The sequence below is a fragment of the Nerophis lumbriciformis genome, linkage group LG29 (genome assembly GCF_033978685.3).
Source record: "Nerophis lumbriciformis linkage group LG29, RoL_Nlum_v2.1, whole genome shotgun sequence".
NCBI lineage: Eukaryota > Metazoa > Chordata > Actinopteri > Syngnathiformes > Syngnathidae > Nerophis > Nerophis lumbriciformis.
Genome location: NC_084576.2, coordinates 34,224,226 through 34,247,870, shown reverse-complemented (window position 1 = coordinate 34,247,870; position 23,645 = coordinate 34,224,226). Strand labels below are relative to the sequence as shown.

Genomic DNA, 23,645 nt, shown 5'->3' with positions numbered 1-23,645 from the left:
CTTGGTAAAGGAAGTTGGTAAAGGAACTAGAAAAATTCCTGGTTTTCCCAAAATTCCAGGAATTTCTCTATCAAAAACTGTTACTAATTCAACATTTCTTGACCGATTCAAAAAATTCCAACACCAACCAATTCAGCTCATTCAGGACATTCATGCTCCTAATCATTTTCAATAAAATCCCGCTTTCCCCCAAAATTCCAGGAAGTTCCCATTTAACTGAATGGGACATTTTTCCAAGTTGCACAATTCCCACATTGTTGAAGCTATTCAAACCATTCCACCTTCAACACATTCAAATCATCTTGGAAATTCCACCAACCATTTTTCTACGTTCAACAAATTTCCAGGAATTCCTGTTTTTTTTCTAACCTTATTTTCAACCTTTTCTAGTGCCATGACTCTTTTCACATTTTTCAACCCATTTCACCCGTTCCACCGTCAAAACATTCCTCTTAGTCAGGACCAAAAAACAAGTTGGTTTAAGAACTTGAAAAATTCCCGGTTTTCCCGAAATTCCGTAATACCATTTTTCATTTAAAAACTGTTACTACTTCAACATTTCTTGACCGATTTAAACAATTCCAACACCAACCAATTCACTCATTCAGGACATTCATGGTACTAATCATTTTCAATAAAATTCCACTTTTCCCAAAATTCCCCAATTTCCAGGGGAAACTTTTGCAAGATGCACAATTCCCACATTTTTCAACCTATTCAAAGCATTCCAACATCAACACATTCCACTCATCCTGGACATTCAAACTAACACTTTCCCAAGTTCCAAACCAAATTCCGGTTTTCCTGGAAATTCTAACTTTTCAACATTCAAACCATTCCAACATTCAAACTATTCTTGCATTCATACTATGTTCTTGGTAAAGGAAGTTGGTAAAGGAACTAGAAAAATTCCTGGTTTTCCCGAAATTCTAGGAATTTCTCTATCAAAACTGTTACTATTTCAACATTTCTTGACCAATTTAAACAATTCCAACACCAACCAATTCAGCTCATCCAGGACAATTCCAGGAAATTTAACTGAATGGGACATGTTTCCAAGTTGCACAATTCCCACATTGTTCAATCTATTCAAACCATTCCACCTTCAACACATTCAATTCATCTTGGAAATTCCACCAACCATTTTTCTACGTTCAACAAATTTCCAGGAATTCCTGTTTTTTTTCTAACCTTATTTCCGACTTTTTTTAGGGTGATGACTCCTTTCACATTTTTCAGCCCGTTTCCACCGTCAATACATTCCTCTTAATCAGGACCAAAAAACAAGTTGGTTTAAGAACTTGAAAAATTCCCGGTTTTCCCGAAATTCCGTAATACCATTTCTCATTTAAAATCTGTTACAACTTCAACATTTCTTGACCGATTTAAACAATTCCAACACCAACCAATTCACTCATTCAGGACATTCATGCTCCTAAACATTTTCAATAAAATTTGACTTTTCCCAAAATTCCCCAATTTCCTGGTGAAACTTTTGCAAGATGCACAATTCCCACATTTTTCAACCTATTCAAAGCATTCCAACATCAACACATTCCACTCATCCTGGACATTCAAACTAACACTTTCCCAAATTCCAAACCAAATTCCGGTTTTCCTGGAAATTCTAACTTTTCAACATTCAAACCATTCCAACATTCAAACTATTCTTGCATCCATACTACATTCTTGGTAAAGGAAGTTGGTAAAGGAACTAGAAAAATTCCTGGTTTTCCCGAAATTCCAGGAATTTCTCTATCAAAACTGTTACTATTTCAACATTTCTTGATTGATTTAAACAATTCCAACACCAACCAATTCAGCTCATTCAGAACATTCATGCTCTTAATCATTTTCAATAAAATCCCACTTTTCCCAAAATTCCCCAATTTCCAGGGGAAACTTTTGCAAGATGCACAATTCCCACATTTTTCAAGCTATTCAAAGCATTCCAACATCAACACATTCCACTCATCCTGGACATTCAAACTAACACTTTCCCAAATTCCAAACCAAATTCCGGTTTTCCTGGAAATTCTAACTTTTCAACATTCCAACATTCAAACTATTCTTGCATTCATACTACATTCTTGGTAAAGGAAGTTGGTAAAGGAACTAGAAAAATTCCTGGTTTTCCCGAAATTCCAGGAATTTCTCTATCAAAACTGTTACTATTTCAACATTTCTTGACCGATTTAAACAATTCCAACACCAACCAATTCAGCTCATCCAGGACAATTCCAGGAAATTCCCATTTAACTGAATGGGACATTTTTCCAAGTTGCACAATTCCCACATTGTTCAAGCTATTCAAAGCATTCAACACATTCCACTCATCCTGGACATTCAAACTAACACTTTCCCAAATTCCAAACCAAATTCCGGTTTTCCTGGAAATTCTAACTTTTCAACATTCAAACCATTCCAACATTCAAACTATTCTTGCATTCATACTACATTCTTGGTAAAGGAAGTTGGTAAAGGAAGTAGAAAAATTCCTGGTTTTCCCGAAATTTCTCTATCAAAACTGTTACTATTTCAACATTTCTTGACCGATTTAAACAATTCCAACACCAACCAATTCAGCTCATCCAGGACAATTCCAGGAAATTCCCATTTAACTGAATGGGACATTTTTCCAAGTTGCACAATTCCCACATTTTCCAACCTATTCAAAGCATTCCAACATCAACACATTCCACTCATCCTGGACATTCAAACTAACACTTTCCCAAGTTCCAAACCAAATTGCAGTTTTCCTGGAAATTCAAACTCTTCAACATTCCAACTATTCTTACATTCATACTACATTCTGTCAGCATTTCACTTCAACTTCAGCATTGGCATCATCAACTTATTATTAATAATCTTCACAATAGCTGACAAAGGTCATCTTTGAATAAAATAGAAAAACTCTTGTTTTCATGATCATGATCTCTAAAGATCAGAATACCGACCTGGCTCAGAGTCCTTGTGTAGGTCCACAGCTGAAGCAGGCGTACACTGCATCTCCTCGGGTGTCAGATGGAGAGAAGAATGGAGGGTGAGTTCACTCAAGTCCTCTTCATCCCCGATAGTGGAGGTCTGCGTCCTAAATAGGATTGCAAAACATTGAGAGTATATTATTAATTCAGTGCATATTCATAAAGGTCTCAAGTCAAAGCACAGATGTGCAGAAGTCCTTCAGAGTCCATACGCTACACTTGTCCTAGGATTCGGTTTTTCAGTCTCCCTTCTCATATTTTAGCCTTCACACATTTTCAATGTCTGGACTACAGTCAGGCCAGTCTAGTACTCGCACTCTTTTACTATGAAGCCATGCTGTTGTAACACCTGGCTTGGCATCGTCTTGCTGAAATAAGCAGGGGCGTCCATGATAACAACATGTGTTGCTCCAAAAGCTGTATGTACCTTTCATGCATTAATGGTGCCTTCACAGATGTGTAAGTTACCCATGTCTTGGCCACTAATACACCCCCATACCATCACACATGCTGACTTTTACACTTTTCACCCTAGAACAGTCCGGATGGTTCTTTTCCTCTTTAGTCCGGAGGACACGACATCCACAGTTTCCAAACACAATTTGAAATGTGGACTCGTCAGACCACTGAACACTTTTCCACTTTGCATCAGATCGGGCCCAGCGAAGCGTTTCCGGGTGTTGTTGATAAATGGCTTTGGCTTTTGCATAGTAGAGTTTTAACTTGCACTTATAGATGTAGCGATCAACTGTAGTTACTGACAGTGGTTTTCTGAAGTGTTCCTGAACCCATGTGGTGATATCCTTTACACACTGATGTGGCTTTTTGATGCAGTAGCGCCTGAGGGATCCAAGGTGTGTAATATCATGGCTTACGTGCAGTGATTTCTCCACATTCTCTGAACCTTTTGATGATATTACGGAGCGTAGATGGTGAAATCCCTCAATTCCTTGCTTGAGAAATGTTGTTCTTAAACAATTTGCGCAGGCATTTGTTGACAAAGTGGTGACCCTCGCCCCGCCCTAAGCTGCTTTTATACCCAATCATGGCACCCACCTGTTCCCAATTAGCCTGTTCACCTGTGGGATGTTCCAAATAAGTTTTTGATGAGCATTCCTCAACTTCCTCACTCTTTTTTGCCACTTGTGCCAGCTTTTTTGAAACATGTCGCAGGCATCAAATTCCAAATGAGCTAATATTTGCAAAGAATAACCAGTGTGAACATGAAATATATTGTCTTTGCAGTCTATTCAATTGAATATAAGTTGAAAAGGATTTGTTGTATTCTCTTTTTATTTATCATTTACACAACGTGACAACTTCACTGCTTTTGGCTGGTGTAGTAAGAGAAAGAAGTAGAACAGGACTAGATGAGATGTGGACATTCACTGGCAAATAAGAGGACTCTTGCAGTTATGCTTTATTAGCATATTTAGCTGAAGGTCTCAATCAGAGAAGTGCTGTGTTTACCGTGTGTGTAGTGGTGTGTGTGTGTCTGTAGGGCATGAGAACAGTCTGTCTCATACAGCAATAGTGTGTGTGTGTGTGTGTGTGTGTGTGTGTGTGTGTGTGTGTGTGTGTGTGTGTGTGTGTGCAGCTTGTTTATTAGGTGGTATGTGGCTTTGTGTTCGAGAGGGAATATGAATGGAAAAGTACCAGTCAGTCAACATGACTTTGCCTCCATCCAGCCTGCCTAGCAACTCCACGCCAAAAATATTGAAATGCAAACCAGGCTGCATCCAAGTGGAAAATCATTTGCAGTCAATTGGAAAACAAACCCTCAAATTGCTTAAAGGGGAACTGCACCTTTTTTTTTTTTACATTTTTATTGTGCCTATCATTCACAGTGTTTATGTAAGACAAGAACACGTATGTTTTTCTTTGTCTTAATGCATTCTAACTAGTAAATACATGCCAGCAAGTCAGTGTACAATGCAGCTTGCAGGAATTGTTCTATTCTATTTTTGACTGGTAATGTTTGTCATTACAGTATTTAGGGTTATTGATAAGCAGGGACCAGATTTTTTTAAACCTTAATTAGGTTTATAACTTTTTAAAGGTGGTATTAACATATTTAGATAAACTGCCTCAATAATGTGGTTTTGCTTTGGAAAAAAAATACACACATGATTAACATCGGTGGATAATAATAATCATAAAATACTACATTATTATTATTATTATTACCGTATTTTCCGCACTATTAGCCGCACCTAAAAACCACAAATTTACTCAAAAGCTGACAGTGCGGCTTTTAACCCGGTGCGCTTTATATATGGATTAATATTACGATTCATTTTCATAAAGTTTCGATCTCGCAACTACGGTAAACAGCCGCCATCTTTTTTCCCGGTAGAACAGGAAGCGCTTCTTCTTCTACGCAAGCAACCGCCAAGGTAAGCACCCGCCCCCATAGAACAGGAAGCGCTTCTTCTTCTACTGTAAGCAACCACCCGCCCGCGTAGAAGAAGAAAAAGCGCGCGGATATTACCGTACGTTTCATTTCCTTTGTGTGTTTACATCTGTAAAGACCACAAAATGGCTCCTACTAAGCGTCAGGGATCCGGTTCATGAAAAGACGCAATCTCTCCATCCGCACACGGATTACTATTTCACAGCAACTGATATTCCTGTGAACCGCACTGTGGATACAACGGGAGCACGTACGGTGAATATTCGCACCACAGGGAATGAGAAGTCATCCTTCACTGTGGTTCTAGCTTGCCATGCTAATGGCCAGAAACTTCCACCCATGGTGATATTCAAAAGGAAGACCTTGCCAAAAGAGACCTTTCCAGCCGGCGTCATCATAAAAGCTAACTCGAAGGGATGGATGGATGAAGAAAAGATGAGCGAGTGGTTAAGGTAAGTTTACGCGAAGAGGCCGGGTGGCTTTTTTCACGCAGCTCCGTCCATGTTGATATACGACTCCATGCGCGCCCACATCACGCTGGTTTTTAATATATTATTAAAGTTTGACTGACCTATCTGACTGTTTTTTTGACATTCCTTTAGCGCAGTTAGATGCGGCTTACAACACGGGGCGGCTTATAGGTGGACAAAGTTTTGAAATATGCCGTTCATTGAAGGCGCGGCTTATAACCCAGGGCGCCCTATGGTGCGGAAAATACGGTATGTTGTTATTTGTGCAGCTCCTGGTGGTTAGAAACCCTGACAACTAGTGACACCACTTTTTCTAACTTTAATCGAGGGTCTTTGAACGCACCACATTTATTAGCAATGAGACGCAAATGTGAAACTTGGTACTTCATTTTCTTCTTTGCAGCCACGGGAGCCAAGTTAGAAAAATCGTCACCGTGGCCCTGGAATCCTAAAGGAGACTGATTCTAACATTATGAGCCAGACAATCAACATATTGAGTAAAAATGTAAACCCTCGGCCTGGATCGCAACGCTATTAACCCTTGTGTAATGTTAATATATATTATTGTTACTCAGCCAGCGTTTGTGGATCTGATAGACCCGTTGCATTTTGTGGCTTTTAATGTCTCACAATCAAACACTTTTATGTTGAAATACTGAACAGATGTTTACCTTATCCCAATAAACATCTGTTCAGTATTTTAACATAAAAGTGTTTGATTGTTAGGCATTAAAAGCCACAAAATGCAACGAGTCCATCAGACCCACAAACGCTGGCTGAGTAACAAAAATAAGAACGTTGCAAGGAAAAGTTCTCTGCCAGTTTCTGCATCCCACAGGGATTCTTCTTTTGTGTTTCTGCACCTGCGGTTCCCACAAAAGGTTGCAACATTGTCAACACTGTCTGCTCTCATTTTCTCGCACATTTGACCCTCTGATGTTCTGTGTACCTACACTCTGTCCTCCTCCTGCTGTGTGTGTGTCTATCAATCTATCTAGCTATTAGCCCCGGGTCCAGTGGACCTGGACATTTTATACGTAATAGAAATGTGTAGGGGGGGTGTATGGTGTGTGGTCATTAAATATGTATTCTGATATATGTTCTTCACAGAAAATGAGCCAAAGTCAGTCTCAGTTTGAAAAATTTATTAATTGTATCATTTTTCTTATATGTAATGTAGTAACAGGCACATTTATAATAAAGTATACCGTATTTTCCGGACCATAGGGCGCACCGGATTATAAGGCGCACTGCCGATGAATGGTCTATTGTTGATCTTTTTTTATATATATAAGGCGCACCGGATTATAGGACGCATAGAAGGAGTCATATTATTATTATTATTATTTTCTAAAAGTAAAAGACTTCTTTGTGGTCTACATCAGTGGTCCCCAATCACCGGTCCGTGGATCGATTGGTACCGGGCCGCATAAGAAATTAAAAAAATAAATAAATATATATATATATATATAATTTTTTTTTTAATTAAACCAACATAAAAAACACAAGATACACTTACAATTAGTGCACTAATTCAAAAAACCTCCCTCCCCCATTTACACTCATTCACACAAAAGGGTTGTTTCTTTCTGTTATTAATATTGTGGTTCCTACATTATATATCAATATATATCAATACAGTCTGCAAGGGATACAGTCCGTAAGCACACATGATTGTGTTTTTTATTTTTTATTTTATTTTATTTTTTTTAAATATTTTTAATTTTTTTTTAAATATTTTTAACTTTTTTTATTAAACTTTTTTTAACTTTTTTTTTTTTTTTTTTTTTATGTTTACCCTAACCCTAACCCTAACCCTAAAAATAAAATGTTAATTGTTAAAATTGTTTAAAAAAATTAAAAAAAATTAAAATTGTTTTAAATTGTTTTAAAAAAATTCTAAGAATTAAAAAAAGTTAAAAAAAATTAAAAAAAAAAAAAAAAGTTAAAAAATGTTTACCCTAACCCTAACCCTAAAAATAAAATGTTAATTGTTAAAATTGTTTAAAAAAATTTAAAAAAATTAAAATTGTTTTAAATTGTTTTAAAAAAATTCCAAGAATTAAAAAAAGTTAAAAAAAAATTAAAAAAAAAAAAAAGTTAAAAAAAAAAAAAAAACATTTTAAAAACATTTTTAAAAAATTAAAAAAAACTGAAAACACCGCCGGCTTCGCTGGGCCCGAGCTCATCTAAGATGGACTGATGCAAAGTGTAAAAGTGTTCTGTGGTCTGACGAGTCCACGACCTTTTTTTTTTTTTTTTTAAATAAAAATGTAAAATATTGTGTTGCAGATGAGTTAAAAATAAAACAAATCAATGTTTTTCTCCTCTCTGTTATTAATATTGTGGTTCCTACATTATATATCAATATATATCAATACAGTCTGCAAGGGATACAGTCCGTAAGCACACATGATTGTGTTTTTTTGTTTTTGTTTTTTTTTTTAAATATTTTTAATTTTTTTTAAAATATTTTTAACTTTTTTTAAAACTTTTTTTAAACTTTTTTTTTTTAATGTTTACCCTAACCCTAACCCTAAAAAAAAATGTTAATTGTTAAAATTGTTTAAAAAAATCAAAAAATTTTAAACTTGTTTTAAAAAAATTAAAAGAATTAAAAAAATAAAAAAATAAATAAAAAAAAGTTAAAAAAAATAAAAAAATAATTTTAAAAACATTTTGAAAAAATTAAAAAAAAATTAAAAACGCCGCCGGCTTCGCTGGGCTCGAGCTCATCTAAGATGGACTGATGCAAAGTGTAAAAGTGTTCTGTGGTCTGACGAGTCCACGACCTTTTTTTTTTTTTTAAATAAAAATGTAAAATATTGTGTTGCAGATGAGTTAAAAAAAAACAAATCGATGTTTTTCTCCTCTTGCTTCAGCCTTTTTTTTTTTGCCCCCATGAGCTTCCGTAGCCTAAATATTCCAAAGTCAACTTTATTAGAAGAAAAGTGAAGAATTTGGGAACAACAGCAACCAAGTGGTAGGCCACGTAAACTGACAGAGAGGTCAGCATAGTGCAAAGACTTTCTGCACAGTCACTCCAACCTTCATGTCACCTTCCAACTAGCCCACGTACAGTACGCAGAGAGCTTCATGTAATGTGTCTAAGCCATACATCACCAAGTCCAATGCAAAGCGTGGCATGCAGTGGTGTAAAGGACATCACCACTGGACTCTAGAGCAGTGGAGACGCCTTCTCTGGACTGATGAATCACACATTTTCCATCTGATGGACCAGTCTGGGTTTGGAGGTTGCCAGGAGAACGCTACATTTCTCACTGCATTGTGAAATTTGGTGGAGGAGGAATTATGTTGTTTTTCAGGAGTTGGGCTTGGCCCCTTAGTTCCAGTGAAAGGAACTTTGAATGCTCCAAGATAGCAAAACATGTTGGACAATTCCATGCTCCCAAGCTTGTGGGAACAGTTTGGAGCGGGGCCCCTTCCTCTTCCAACATGACTGATAAAGCAAGGTCCTTAAAGACATGGATGACAGAGTCTGGTGTGGATGAACTTGACTGGCCTGCACAGAGTCCTGACCTGAACCCAATAGAACACCTTTGGGATGAATTAGAACGGAAACTGAGAGCCAGGCCTTCAGTGTGTGACCTCACCAATGTGCGTTTGGAAGAATGGTGGAAAATTGCTATAAAGACACTCTGCAACCTTGTGGACAGCCTTCCCAGAAGAGTTGAAGCTGTAATAGCTGCAAAAGGTCATATTGACCCCTATGGGTTAGGAATGGGATGGCACTTCAGGTTCATGTGTGAGTCAAGGCAGGTGTCCAAATAGTTGACAGTGATGGTTTACAGCAGCCTCCTCGTCATTCTGCAGTTCTGCAGGCAGGAGAAACCTCCCGAGAATGTTCTGCTGTCTGGCAGTCGCTTAATTACTTTGCTTAACGACTATTAAGACGTCTAGGGAGGAAGGCTGCCAGACATCAGGAGAGTACTGCAGTGATTAACACCAGCCAAACCTCTTCTCCTTGTCCTCACTACGCTGCCGAATCAACTGGAATATGGAGAGGAATGGCATCCAAAAGTGAGCAGGATCAGATCAGCCAGTGTTTGAATGACAGGACTGAAGAAAAGATCCTGTTCACCAGGGGTGGCCATTAGGTGGATCACCAGCTAGCGGTGGATGGTGGAGGGTGTGTCAGTGGATGGTGGAAGGTGTGTCAGTGGATGGTGGAGGGTGAGACAGTGGATGGTGGAGGGTGTGTCAGTGGATGGTGGAGGGTGAGACAGTGGATGGTGGAGGGTGTGTCAGTGGATGGTGGAGGGTGAGACAGTGGATGGTGGAGGGTGTGTCAGTGGATGGTGGAGGGTGTGTCAGTGGATGGTGGAGGGTGTGTCAGTGGATGGTGGAGGGTGTGTCAGTGGATGGTGGAGGGTGTGTCAGTGGATGGTGGAGGGTGTGTCAGTGGATGGTGGAGGGTGTGTCAGTGGATGGTGGAGGGTGTGTCAGTGGATGGTGGAGGGTGTGTCAGTGGATGGTGGAGGGTGTGTCAGTGGAGGGTGGAGGGTGTGTCAGTGGATGGTGGAGGGTGTGTCAGTCCATCACCAGCCAGGCATTAAACAAATAGATGTAAAAATGATGGATCATCAATCTTCACCAAGACGTGACTTTGGTCACTTGATTGACATTCAGGGCACCTGAGAGTCTTGTGAGATGACGCTGGCTGCTGCCAGATCTTCATTAAGAAAAAAATTACCGACAATCAGCTTTTACCTTGAAAATCAGCTTTTGCCTTGAAAATCAGCTTTTACTTTGAAAATCAGCTTTAACATTGAAAATCAGCTTTAACATAGAAAATCAGCTTTTGCCTTAAAAATCAGCTTTTGCCTTGAAAATTAGCTTTTGCCTTAAAAATCAGCTTTTGCCTTGAAAATCAGCTTTTACTTTGAAAATCAGCTTTAACATTGAAAATCAGCTTTTATCTTGAAAATCAGTTTTTGCCTTGAAAATCAGCTTCAACATTGAAAATGAGATTTTACCTTGAAAATTAGCTTTTACCTTGATAATCAGCTTTTACCTTCAAAATCAGTTTTTACTTTGAAAATCAGCTTTAACATTGAAAATCAGCTTTTATCTTGAAAATCAGCTTTTGCCTTGAAAATCAGCTTTAACATTGAAAATCAGCTTTTATCTTGAAAATCAGCTTTTACCTTGAAAATCAGCTTTTACCTTGAAAATCAGCCATTGCCTTGAAATTCAGCTTTTACCTTGAAAATCAGTTTTTGCCTTGAAAATCAGCTTTTACCTTGAAAATCAACTTCAACATTGAAAATGAGATTTTACCTTGAAAATCAGCTTTTACCTTGAAAATCAGCTTTTACCTTGAAAATCAGCTTTTACCTTAAAAATCAGCCATTGCCTTGAAATTCAGCTTTTACTTTGAAAATCAGCTTTTACCTTGAAAATTAGCTTTTACCTTGAAAATCAGCTTTTGCCTTGAAAATCATCTTTTACCTTGAAAATCAGCTTTTACCTTGAAAATCAGCTTTTGCCTTGAAAATTAGCTTTTACCTTGAAAATTAGCTTTTACCTTGAAAATCAGCCATTACCTTGAAAATCAGCTTCAACATTGAAAATCAGCTTTTGCCTTGAAAATCAGCTTTTACCTTGAAAATCAGCTTTTACCTTGAAAATCGGCTTTTACCTTGAAAATTAGCTTTTACCTTGAAAATCAGCCATTACCTTGAAAATCAGCTTCAACATTGAAAATCAGCTTTTGCCTTGAAAATCAGCTTTTACCTTGAAAATCAGCTTTTACCTTGAAAATCGGCTTTTACCTTGAAAATCAGCTTTTGCCTTGAAAATCATCTTTTACCTTGAAAATCAGCTTTTACCTTGAAAATCAGCTTTTACCTTGAAAATCAACTTCAACATTGAAAATGAGATTTTACCTTGAAAATCAGCTTTTACCTTGAAAATCAGCTTTTACCTTGAAAATCAGCTTTTACCTTAAAAATCAGCCATTGCCTTGAAATTCAGCTTTTACTTTGAAAATCAGCTTTTACCTTGAAAATTAGCTTTTACCTTGAAAATCAGCTTTTGCCTTGAAAATCATCTTTTACCTTGAAAATCAGCTTTTACCTTGAAAATCAGCTTTTGCCTTGAAAATTAGCTTTTACCTTGAAAATTAGCTTTTACCTTGAAAATCAGCCATTACCTTGAAAATCAGCTTCAACATTGAAAATCAGCTTTTGCCTTGAAAATCAGCTTTTACCTTGAAAATCAGCTTCAACATTGAAAATGAGATTTTACCTTGAAAATCAGCTTTTACCTTGAAAATCAGCTTTTACCTTGAAAATCAGTTTCAACATTGAAAATGAGATTTTAGCTTTTACCTTGAAAATCAGCATTTGCCTTGAAAATCAGCTTTTGCCTTGAAAATCAGCTTTTACCTTGAAAATCAGCCATTGCCTTGAAAATCAGCTTTTACCTTGAAATTCAGCTTTTACCTTGAAAATCAGCTTCAACATTGAAAATGAGATTTTACCTTGAAAATCAGCTTTTACCTTAAAAATCAGCCATTGCCTTGAAATTCAGCTTTTACTTTGAAAATCAGCTTTTACCTTGAAAATCAGCTTCAACATTGAAAATGAGATTTTACCTTGAAAATTAGCTTTTACCTTGAAAATCAGCTTTTACCTTGAAAATCAGCTTTTACCTTGAAAATCAGTTTTTACCTTGAAAATCAGCTTTTACCTTGAAAATCAGCTTTTACCTTGAAAATTAGCTTTTACCTTGAAAATCAGCTTTTACCTTGAAAATCAGTTTTTACCTTGAAAATCAGCTTTTACCTTGAAAATCAGCTTTTACCTTGAAAATCAGCCATTGTCTTGAAAATCAGTTTTTGCCTTGAAAATCCGCTTTTACCTTGAAAATGAGCTTTTACCTTGAAAATCAGCTTTTGCCTTGAAAATGAGCTTTTACCTTGAAAATGAGCTTTTACCTTGAAAATCAGCTTTTACCTTGAAAATCAGCCATTGCCTTGAAAATCAGCTTTTACCTTGAAAATCAGCTTTTACCTTGAAAATCAGCTTTTACCTTGAAAATCAGCTTTTACCTTGAAAAAGGAAGGCCAGAAACACTTTTTATTTCAACAGACTCTCGCGCCGCACCTGCCGTCAAAACTCTAAAGACCGACTTGCACATTTGCTGCCTTCACAATAAAACGTACTGCTCCATCCTGCCTGCGCTAACAAAATAAGAGTCCAACCCATCACTTTCATGCGGTATGGGACAGAAAGGAGGACAAAATAAGGTATAGAAAATGTCACTTACACATCGAAGTCATTGTCCCTCAGAATCTCCTTCAGTTTGTTCATGAAGAGTTGCTCACTTTCAGTTGAAGAGATGAACTCTCGATCTGGAAAACACAACAACATCTCAATTATTGTGACTGTTTCAACGCAGCTCATATAATAATACAATAGAAATGCATGGTTATAGATAACCACCCCAATCTAATGAGTACCGTATTTTCCGCACCATAAGGCGCCCTGGGTTATAAGCCGCGCCTTCAATGAACGGCATATTTCAAAACTTTGTCCACCTATAAGCCGCCCCGTGTTATAAGCCGCATCTAACTGCGCTAAAGGAATGTCAAAAAAACAGTCAGATAGGTCAGTCAAACTTTAATAATATATTAAAACCAGCGTGATGTGGGCGCGCATGGAGTCGTATATCAACATGGACGGAGCTGCGTGAAAAAAGCCACCCGGCCTCTTCGCGTAAACTTAAACTTACCTTAACCACTCGCTCATCTTTTCTTCATCCATCCCTTCGAGTTAGCTTTTATGATGACGCCGGCTGGAAAGGTCTCTTTTGGCAAGGTCTTCCTTTTGAATATCACCATGGGTGGAAGTTTCTGGCCATTAGCATGGCAAGCTAGAACCACAGTGAAGGATGACTTCTCATTCCCTGTGGTGCGAATATTCACCGTACGTGCTCCCGTTGTATCCACAGTGCGGTTCACAGGAATATCAGTTGCTGTGAAATAGTAATCCGTGTGCGGATGGAGAGATTGCGTCTTTTCATGAACCGGATCCCTGTCGTTTAGTAGGAGCCATTTTGTGGTCTTTACAGATGTAAACACACAAAGGAAATGAAACGTACGGTAATATCCGCGCGCTTTTTCTTCTTCTACGCGGGCGGGTGGTTGCTTACAGTAGAAGAAGAAGCGCTTCCTGTTCTACCGGGAAAAAAGATGGCGGCTGTTTACCGTAGTTGCGAGATCGAAACTTTATGAAAATGAATCGTAATATTAATCCATATATAAAGCGCACCGGGTTATAAGGCGCACTGTCAGCTTTTGAGAAAATTTGTGGTTTTTAGGTGCGCCTTATAGTGCGGAAAATACGGTAAATGGTCAATAAAAAGAGAATACAACAAATCCTTTTCAACTTATATTCAATTGAATAGACTGCAAAGACAAGATATTTAACGTTCCAACTTTGTTATTTTTTGCAAATATTAGCTCATTTGGAATTTGATGCCTGCAACATGTTTCAAAAAAGCTGGCTTTTGTACATTGTGCCCTATGTAGGGTTTCTCCCGGCTTGGTTACAATAAGCAACAATAAGTAAGGACATTTGATTGCTGACCTTGTGACTCTGGGGTTTCTATCTGTGAGTCCTTGTTCTTTTCTCTCCTCCGCTGCTTCTCATCCTCCCAAATGGCTTGTAGACCAGGGTTCCTTCCAATCTGATCTGGACAGATGACAGAAGAACATGTCAGAACCAGAACCACTCCACTAGCATGCATGAGGGAATGTCAGCATGCAGAAAAAACATTTTGCTGCCTCACGCCGAGATGGTTTGTGTCTGGCTTCCTCCCACAAACAAGTATTTTAATTAAAGACTCTTAATTACTTGTAAACGTTGTCTGTCTCTATGTGTCAATGCTTGGATTAAAAGATGGTGATCAACTAGATGAGGTGTGAATGGTCCAATGCTGAAGTTGAAGTGAAATGCTGTATGAATGGAAGAATAGTTTCAATGTTGGAATGGTTTGAATGTTGAAGAGTTTGAATTTCCAGGAAAAACGGAATTTGGTTTGGAACTTGGGAAAGGGTTAGTTGGATGAGTGGAATGTGTTGAAGGTGGAATGGTTTCAATCGGTTGAAAAATGTGAAAATAGTGGAAGTTTGAAAAATGGCCAATTCATTTTGAATGGGAAAAATGTCCCTGAAAACTGGGAATTCTTGGAAATCCGGGATTTCTTTTTAAATTGATGAAGGAGAGCACACAATTTTGAACAGGCTGAATATTTTGGAGTTGGAACGGTTTGAATCGGATGAAAAATGCGGGACTTGCTGCAATTTTGAAGAATGTTCTATTCATTTCAATGAGAATTTCCCAAAACTTTGTGAATTTCGGGAAATGAGGGATTTAAAAAAAAAAAAAAGGTAAACAACTTGAATGGTCTTAATGAATTGAAATGTTTGTTGTTGGAATTTTTAAAATCGGTCGAGAAATGTTAAAGTAGTAACATGTTGAATTGAGAAAAGGTATTACGGAATTCCTGGAATTTCGGGAAAACCGGGAATTTTTCAAGTTCAAAAAACAACTTTGTGTTTGTCCTGATTAAGAGGAATGTTTGGACGGTGAAATGGTTGAAATGCATTGAAAATTTTGGAAGGAGTAGTCGCCAGAAAAAAGGGTGGAAATAGGGCTTTGGAAAACCAGGAATTCTGGAAAATTTTGGAATTTTTTTGAACTTGGAAAAAGGGTAGTTTGAATTTCCAGGATGGTGGAAGGTGTTCAAGGTGGAATGGTTTGAATCGGTTGAAAAATGTGAAAATAGTGGAAGTTTGAAAAATTCATTTTGAATGGGGAAAATGTCCCTTAAAACTGGGAATTCTTGGAAATCCGGGAATTTTTTTTTAATTGATGAAGGAGAGCACACAATTTTGAACAGGCTGAATATTTTGGAGTTGGAACGGTTTGAATCGGATGAAAAATGCGGGACTTGTTGCAACTTTGAAGAATGTTCTATTCATTTCAATGGGAATTTCCCAAAACTTTGTGAATTTCGGGAAATGAGGGATTTAAAAAAAAAAGGTAAACAACATGAATGGTCTTAATGAATTAAAATGTTTGTTGTTGGAATTTTTAAAATCGGTCGAGAAATGTTGAAGTAGTAACATGAATGGTATTACGGAATTCCTGGAATTTCGGGAAAACCGGGAATTTTTCCACTTCAAAAAACAACTTTGTGTTTGTCCTGATTAAGAGGAATGTTTGGACGGTGAAATGGTTGAAATGTATTGAAAATTTTGGAAGGAGTAGTCGCCAGAAAAAAGGGTGGAAATAGTGCTTTGGAAAACCAGGAATTCTGGAAAATTTTGGAATTTTTTTTGAACTTGGAAAAAGGGTAGTTTGAATTTCCAGGATGGTGGAATGTGTTGAAGGTGGAATGGTTTGAATCGGTTGAAAAATGTGGAAATAGTGGAAGTTTGAAAAATGGCCAATTCATTTTGAATGGGGAAAATGTCCCTGAAAACTGGGAATTCTTGGAAATCTGGAAATTTAAAAAAATTGTTGAAGGAGAGCACACAACCTTGAACAAGCTGAATATTTTGGAGATGGGACAGTTTGAATCAGATGAAAAATGTGGGAGTTGTGAAACTTTGAAGAATGTCCCATTCATTTCAATGGGAATTTCCCCCAAAATTGGGAATTTCGGGAAATACAGGAATTTTTTGGAAAATGGTCAAAAACTTGAATAGTCTGAATGAGTTGAAATGGTTGGTGTTGGAATTTTCATGGGTCGAGAAATGTTGAAGTAGAAACATGTTGAATTGAGAAATGGTATTATGGAATACCTGGAAAACCGGGAATTTTTCCACTTCAAAAAACAACTTAGTTTTTTTGTCCTGATTAAGAGGAATGTTTGGACGGTGAAATGGTTGAAATGCATTGAAAATTTTCGAAGGAGTAGTCGCCAGAAAAAAGGGTGTAAATAGTGCTTTGGAAAACCAGGAATTCTGGAAAATTTTGGAATTTTTTTGAACTTGGAAAAAGGGTAGTTTGAATTTCCAGGATGGTGGAACGTGTTTAAGGTGGAATGGTTTGAATCGGTTGAAAAATGTGGAAATAGTGGAAGTTTGAAAAATGTCCAATTCATTTTGAATGGGAAAAATGTCCCTGAAAACTGGGAATTCTTGGAAATCCGGGAATTTAAAAAAATTGTTGAAGGAGAGCACACAACCTTGAACAAGCTGAATATTTTGGAGATGGAACGGTTTGAATCAGATGAAAAATGTGGGAGTTGTGGAACTTTGAAGAATGTTCCATTAATTTCAATGGGAATTTCCCAAAACTTTGGGAATTTCGGGAAATGCGGGAATTTTTGTGAAAATGGTAAAAAACCTGAATGGTCTGAATGAGTTGAAATGGTTGGTGTTGGAATTTTCAAATGGGTCGAGAAATGTTGAAGTAGTAACATGTTGAATTGAGAAATGGTATGACGGAATACCTGGAAAACCGGGAATTTTTCCACTTCAAAAAACAACTTAGTTTTTTTGTCCTGATTAAGAGGAATGTTTGGACGGTGAAATGGTTGAAATGCATTGAAAATTTTCGAAGGAGTAGTCGCCAGAAAAAAGGGTGTAAATAGTGCTTTGGAAAACCAGGAATTCTGGAAAATTTTGGAATTTTTTTGAACTTGGAAAAAGGGTAGTTTGAATTTCCAGGATGGTGGAACGTGTTGAAGGTGGAATGGTTTGAATCGGTTGAAAAATGTGCAATTAGTGGAAGTTTGAAAAATGGCCAATTCATTTTGAATAGGAAAAATGTCCCTGAAAACTGGGAATTCTTGGAAATCCGGTAATTTAAAAAAATTGTTGAAGGAGAGCACACAACCTTGAACAAGCTGAATATTTTGGAGATGGAACGGTTTGAATCAGATGAAAAATGTGGGAGTTGTGGAACTTTGAAGAATGTTCCATTCATTTCAATGGGAATTTCCCAAATAATTGGGAATTTCGGGAAATACGGGAATTTTTTGGAAAATGGTCAAAAACTTGAATGGTCTGAATGAGTTGAAATGGTTGGTGTTGGAATTTTCAAATCGGTCGAGAAATGTTGAAGTAGAAACATGTTGAATTGAGAAATGGTATGACGGAATACCTGGAAAACCGGGAATTTTTCCACTTCAAAAAACAATTTAGTTTTTTTGTCCTGATTAAGAGAAATGTTTGGACGGTGAAATGGTTGAAATGCATTGAACATTTTCGAAGGAGTAGTCGCCAGAAAAAAGGGTGTAAATAGTGCTTTGGAAAACCAGGAATTCTGGAAAATCTTGGAATTTTTTTGAACTTGGAAAAAGGGTAGTTTGAATTTCCAGGATGGTGGAAGGTGTTGAAGGTGGAATGGTTTGAATCGGTTGAAAAATGTGAAAATAGTGGAAGTTTGAAAAATGGCCAATTCATTTTGAATGGGGAAAATGTCCCTGAAAACTGGGAATTCTTGCAAATCCGGGAATTTAAAAAAAATGTTGAAGGAGAACACACAATCTTGAACAAGCTGAATATTTTGGAGATGGAACGGTTTGAATCAGATGAAAAATGTGGGAGTTGTGGAACTTTGAAGAATGTTCCATTAATTTCAATGGGAATTTCCCAAATAATTGGGAATTTCGGGAAATACGGGAATTTTTTGGAAAATTGTCAAAAACTTGAATGGTCTGAATGAGTTGAAATGGTTGGTGTTGGAATTTTCAAATGGGTCGAGAAATGTTGAAGTAGAAACATGTTGAATTGAGAAATGGTATGACGGAATACCTGGAAAACCGGGAGATTTTCCACTTCAAAAAACAACTTAGTTTTTTTGTCCTGATTAAGAGAAATGTTTGGATGGTGAAATGGTTGAAAATTTTGGAAGGAGTACTCGCCAGAAAAAGGGTGGAAATAGGGCTTTGGAAAACCAGGAATTCTGGAAAATTTTGGAATTTTTTTGAACTTGGAAAAAGGGTAGTTTGAATTTCCAGGATGGTGGAAGGTGTTGAAGGTGGAATGGTTTGAATCGGTTGAAAAATGTGAAAATAGTGGAAGTTTGAAAAATGGCCAATTCATTTTGAATAGGGAAAATGTCCCTGAAAACTGGGAATTCTTGCAAATCTGGTAATTTTAAAAAAATGTTGAAAGAGAGTACACAACCTTGAACAAGCTGAATATTTTGGAGATGGGACAGTTTGAATCAGATGAAAAATGTGGGAGTTGTGGAACTTTGAAGAATGTTCCATTAATTTCAATGGGAATTTCCCAAATAATTGGGAATTTCGGGAAATGCGGGAATTTTTGGGAAAATGGTAAAAAACTTGAATGGTCTGAATGAGTTGAAATGGTTGGTGTTGGAATTTTCAAATCGGTGGAGAAATGTTGAAGTAGAAACATGTTGAATTGAGAAATGGTATTATGGAATACCTGGAAAACCGGGAATTTTTCCACTTCAAAAAACAACTTAGTTTTTTTGTCCTGATTAAGAGGAATGTTTGGACGGTCAAATGGTTGAAATGCATTGAACATTTTGGAAGGAATAGTCGCCAGAAAAAAGGGTGGAAATAGTGCTTTGGAAAACCAGGAATTCTGGAAAATTTTGGAATTTTTTTGAACTTGGAAAAAGAGTAGTTTGAATTTCCAGGATGGTGGAACGTGTTGAAGGTGGAATGGTTTGAATCGGTTGAAAAATGTGGAAATAGTGGAAGTTTGTAAAATGGCCAATTCATTTTGAATGGGGAAAATGTCCCTGAAAACTGGGAATTCTTGGAAATCCGGGAAAAACATTTTTTAATTGATGAAGGAGAGCACACGATTTTGAACAGGCTGAATATTTTGGAGTTGGAACGGTTTGAATCAGATGAAAAATGCGGGACTTGTTGCAACTTTGAAGAATGTTCTATTCATTTCAATGGGAATTTCCCAAAACTTTGTGAATTTCGGGAAATGAGGGATTTAAAAAAAAAAAAGGTAAACAACTTGAATGGTCTTAATGAATTGAAATGTTTGTTGTTGGAATTTTTAAAATCGGTCGAGAAATGTTGAAGTAGTAACATGAATGGTATTACGGAATTCCTGGAATTTCGGGAAAACCGGGAATTGTTCCCAGTTCAAAAAACAATTTTGTTTTTGTCCTGATTAAGAGGAATGTTTGGACGGTCAAATGGTTGAAATGTGTTGAAAATTGTGGAAGGAGTAGTCGACAGAAAAAGGGTGGAAATAGGGCTTAGGAAAACCAGGAATTCTGGAAAATCTTGGAATTTTTTTGAACTTGGAAAAAGGGTAGTTTGAATTTCCAGGATGGTGGAAGGTGTTGAAGGTGGAATGGTTTGAATCGTTTGAAAAATGTGAAAATAGTGGAAGTTTGAAAAATGGCCAATTCATTTTGAATGGGGAAAATGTCCCTGAAAACTGGGAATTCTTGGAAATCCGGGAATTTTTAAAAATTGTTGAAGGAGAGCACACAACCTTGAACAAGCAGAATATTTTGGAGATGGAACGGTTTGAATCAGATGAAAAATGTGGGAGTTGTGAAACTTTGAAGAATGTCCCATTAATTTCAATGGGAATTTCCCAAATAATTGGGAATTTCGGGAAATACGGGAATTTTTTGGAAAATGGTCAAAAACTTGAATGGTCTGAATGAGTTGAAATGGTTGGTGTTGGAATTTTCAAATCGGTGGAGAAATGTTGAAGTAGAAACATGTTGAATTGAGAAATGGTATTATGGAATTCCTGGAAAACCGGGAATTTTTCTACTTCAAAAAACAACTTAGTTTTTTTGTCCTGATTAAGAGAAATGTTTGGACGGTGAAATGGTTGAAATGCGGTGAAAATTGTGAAAGGAGTAGACGCCAGAAAAAAGGGTGGAAATAGTGCTTTGGAAAACCAGGAATTCTGGAAAATTTTGGAATTTTTTTTAACTTAGAAAAGGGTAGTTTGAATTTCCAGGATGGTGGAAGGTGTTGAAGGTGGAATGGTTTGAATCGGTTGAAAAATGTGGAAATAGTGGAAGTTTGAAAAATGGCCAATTCATTTTGAATGGGGAAAATGTCCCTGAAAACTGGGAATTCTTGGAAATCCGGGAATTTAAAAAAATTGTTGAAAGAGAACACACAACCTTGAACAAGCTGAATATTTTGGAGATGGAACGGTTTGAATCATTCTTACTCTCAATCTCCAGACGGTTGAGGACGTCCACGGCAACCGCATCCACCTCCAGCTCACAGGTGCTCTGCCTCTCCACCTCCTCCAGGACCAGGGAGCTGTACACAAACACACCACATTTCATTAGCAAATACTTCCACAGAACAGCAGAGAACAAGTCAGAGAGCAAGTGTTCTCAAGTTGAAGACTATTAGAAGTTTAAATTATGAGAACATTCAGTTTTCCATAACATTACATAAGAAATAAGGTCAAGTTTTTTGCAAAAAAATGCATTTTTCCCAGTGTGTTACATGGCCTTTCCTTTTAACAACACTCAGTAAAGGTTTGGGAACTGAGGAGACACATTTTTTCAATGTCTGGACTACAGACAGGCCAGTCTAGTATCCACACTCTTTTACTATGAAGCCACGCTGTTGTAACACCTGGCTTGGCATCGTCTTGCTGAAATAAGCAGGGGCGTCCATGATAACAACATATGTTGCTCCAAAAAGCTGTATGTACCTTTCAGCATTAATGGTGCCTTCACAGATGTGTAAGTTACCCATGTCTTGGCCACTAATACACCCCCATACCATCACACATGCTGACTTTTACACTTTCACCCTAGAACAGTCCGGATGGTTCTTTTCCTCTTTGTTTTTGTTTCCAAAAAACAAATGTGGACTCGTCAGACCACAGAACATTTTTCCACTTTGCATCAGTCCATCTTAGATGAGTTCGGGCCTAGCGAAGTCGGGCGGCGCTTCTGGGTGTTGTTGATAAATATCTTTCGTTTTGCATAGTAGTAGTTTTAACTTGCACTTACAGATATGGCGACCAACTGTAGCTACTGACAGTGGTTTTTCTGAAGTGTTCCTGAGCCCGTGTGGTGATATCCTTTACACACTGATGTGGCTTTTTGACGCCTGAGGGATCCAAGGTGTGTAATATCATGGCTTACGTGCAGTGATTTCTCCACATTCTCCGAACCTTTTGATGATATTACGGAGCATAGATGGTGAAATCCCTCAATTCCTTGTTGAGAAATGTTGTTCTCAAACTTTCTCAGTCTTTTTTGCCACTTGTGCCAGCTTTTTTTGAAACATGTTATAATATTTGCAAAAAATAACAAAGTTACGTGTCTTGTCTTTGCAGTCTATTCAATTGAATATAAGTTGAAAAGGATTTGTTGTATTCTCTTTTTATTTACCATTTACACAACGTGACAACTTCACTGCTTTTGGGCTTTTGTACTAACAACAACACTGTTGGAATAATTGTTTGTAAGTTATCACAAAAGAAACGTTGTATTATGAATGCTGTCTTTCGAGGCCTAACAAGAGGAAGAATGCTCGTGAAACGCCACTGTGATTTCAACACGGACAGATGGCAGGATCTGCTCAACTTCCAGAGGAACTCTCTTTGAAGTGTTAAACGAACTCTCTTTGAACTATTTCACAAACTCTCTTCCAACAATTTGGTAACCGAGGTCAACGCTATTTACGACCCGCTGCCCTCTTGAAGTCGCTGTGGTCAGGAGACGGGAGGGGGTTATCCATTGTCCTCCCAACACCTGCCCCAGCTGGATCCAGGAAGAGCCCAAGCCCCGAGAAATCCTCTTCTTGGTCTTCAAAGCGACCGAAAACAATGACTGTTTTACATACTTCCCATTCCTGCTGTGACGTGTGTTGGTGCGTGAACATTGAACATCTGAATAAAGGAGGAGACGAAAACCTTCTTGGTCAGAGCGTGGTGCAGGACTGTACAGAGAGTGCAGTGGCCATGTCTCTCCTCAATATTGAGTCCAAATTGAATTCTGTCTCTGTTTGATTCCTTGCCTTTTGTCTTGTTTAATAGATGTCCTCAGTGTTTGAACGTGACAAACACCGCAGCTACTCACTACTTAGTCCTTTTTTTGAAAAGGTTATTTCCATTTTAGGGGGAGTTTATACCGTATTTTCCGCACCATAAGGCGCCCGGGGTTATAAGCCGCGCCTTCAATGAACGGCATATTTCAAAACTTTGTCCACCTATAAGCCGCCCCGTGTTGTAAGCCGCATCTAACTGCGCTAAAGGAATGTCAAAAAAACAGTCAAATAGGTCAGTCAAACTTTAATAATATATTAAAAACCAGCGTTCTAACAACTCTGTTCACTCCCAAAATGTACGCAAATGTGCAATCACAAACATAGTAAAATTCAAAATAGTGCAGAGCAATAGCAACATAATGTTGCTCGAACGTTAATGTCACAACACACAAAATAAACATAACGCTCACTTTCTGAAGTTATTCTTCATTCATAAATCCCTCGAATTCTTCTCTTTTGGTGTCCGAATTGAAAAGTTGGGCGAATGTGGGATCCAAAATGTCGTCTGGCGCTGTCTCCCTGTCTCCCTGTCTTGGTGAACGTCACGTGTGTTCGCCTTCTGTCATCCACTGTTCCCACGCAGTTAGCAGTCTAGCTTCGAATGCCCTGTTGACACCAATATCTAGCGGCTGGAGGTCTTTTGTCAATCCACCCGGAATGACGGCGAGTATTGAATTAAGCGCGTAAGCGTGTCTCTCAATGTGCTGTTATGAGCTAGCAAATATAACAACTACACTACCCAGCATGCAACGA

At 37.7% G+C, this 23,645-nt stretch overlaps 1 protein-coding gene across 1 annotated transcript in view; it reads right to left on the bottom strand.

The window, feature by feature from the left end:
• rev3l (REV3 like, DNA directed polymerase zeta catalytic subunit) overlaps positions 1-23,645 on the bottom strand; it is a 186,480-nt gene that overhangs the window by 98,219 nt on the left and 64,616 nt on the right. The window contains exons 6-9 of the mRNA XM_061924449.1: positions 21,049-21,143; positions 14,483-14,587; positions 13,161-13,245; positions 2,958-3,091 (exon numbers count right to left, since the gene is read on the bottom strand). Of these exons, the coding sequence (XP_061780433.1) occupies positions 2,958-3,091; positions 13,161-13,245; positions 14,483-14,587; positions 21,049-21,143 (419 nt within the window). The remainder of the gene's footprint in view (positions 1-2,957; positions 3,092-13,160; positions 13,246-14,482; positions 14,588-21,048; positions 21,144-23,645) is intronic.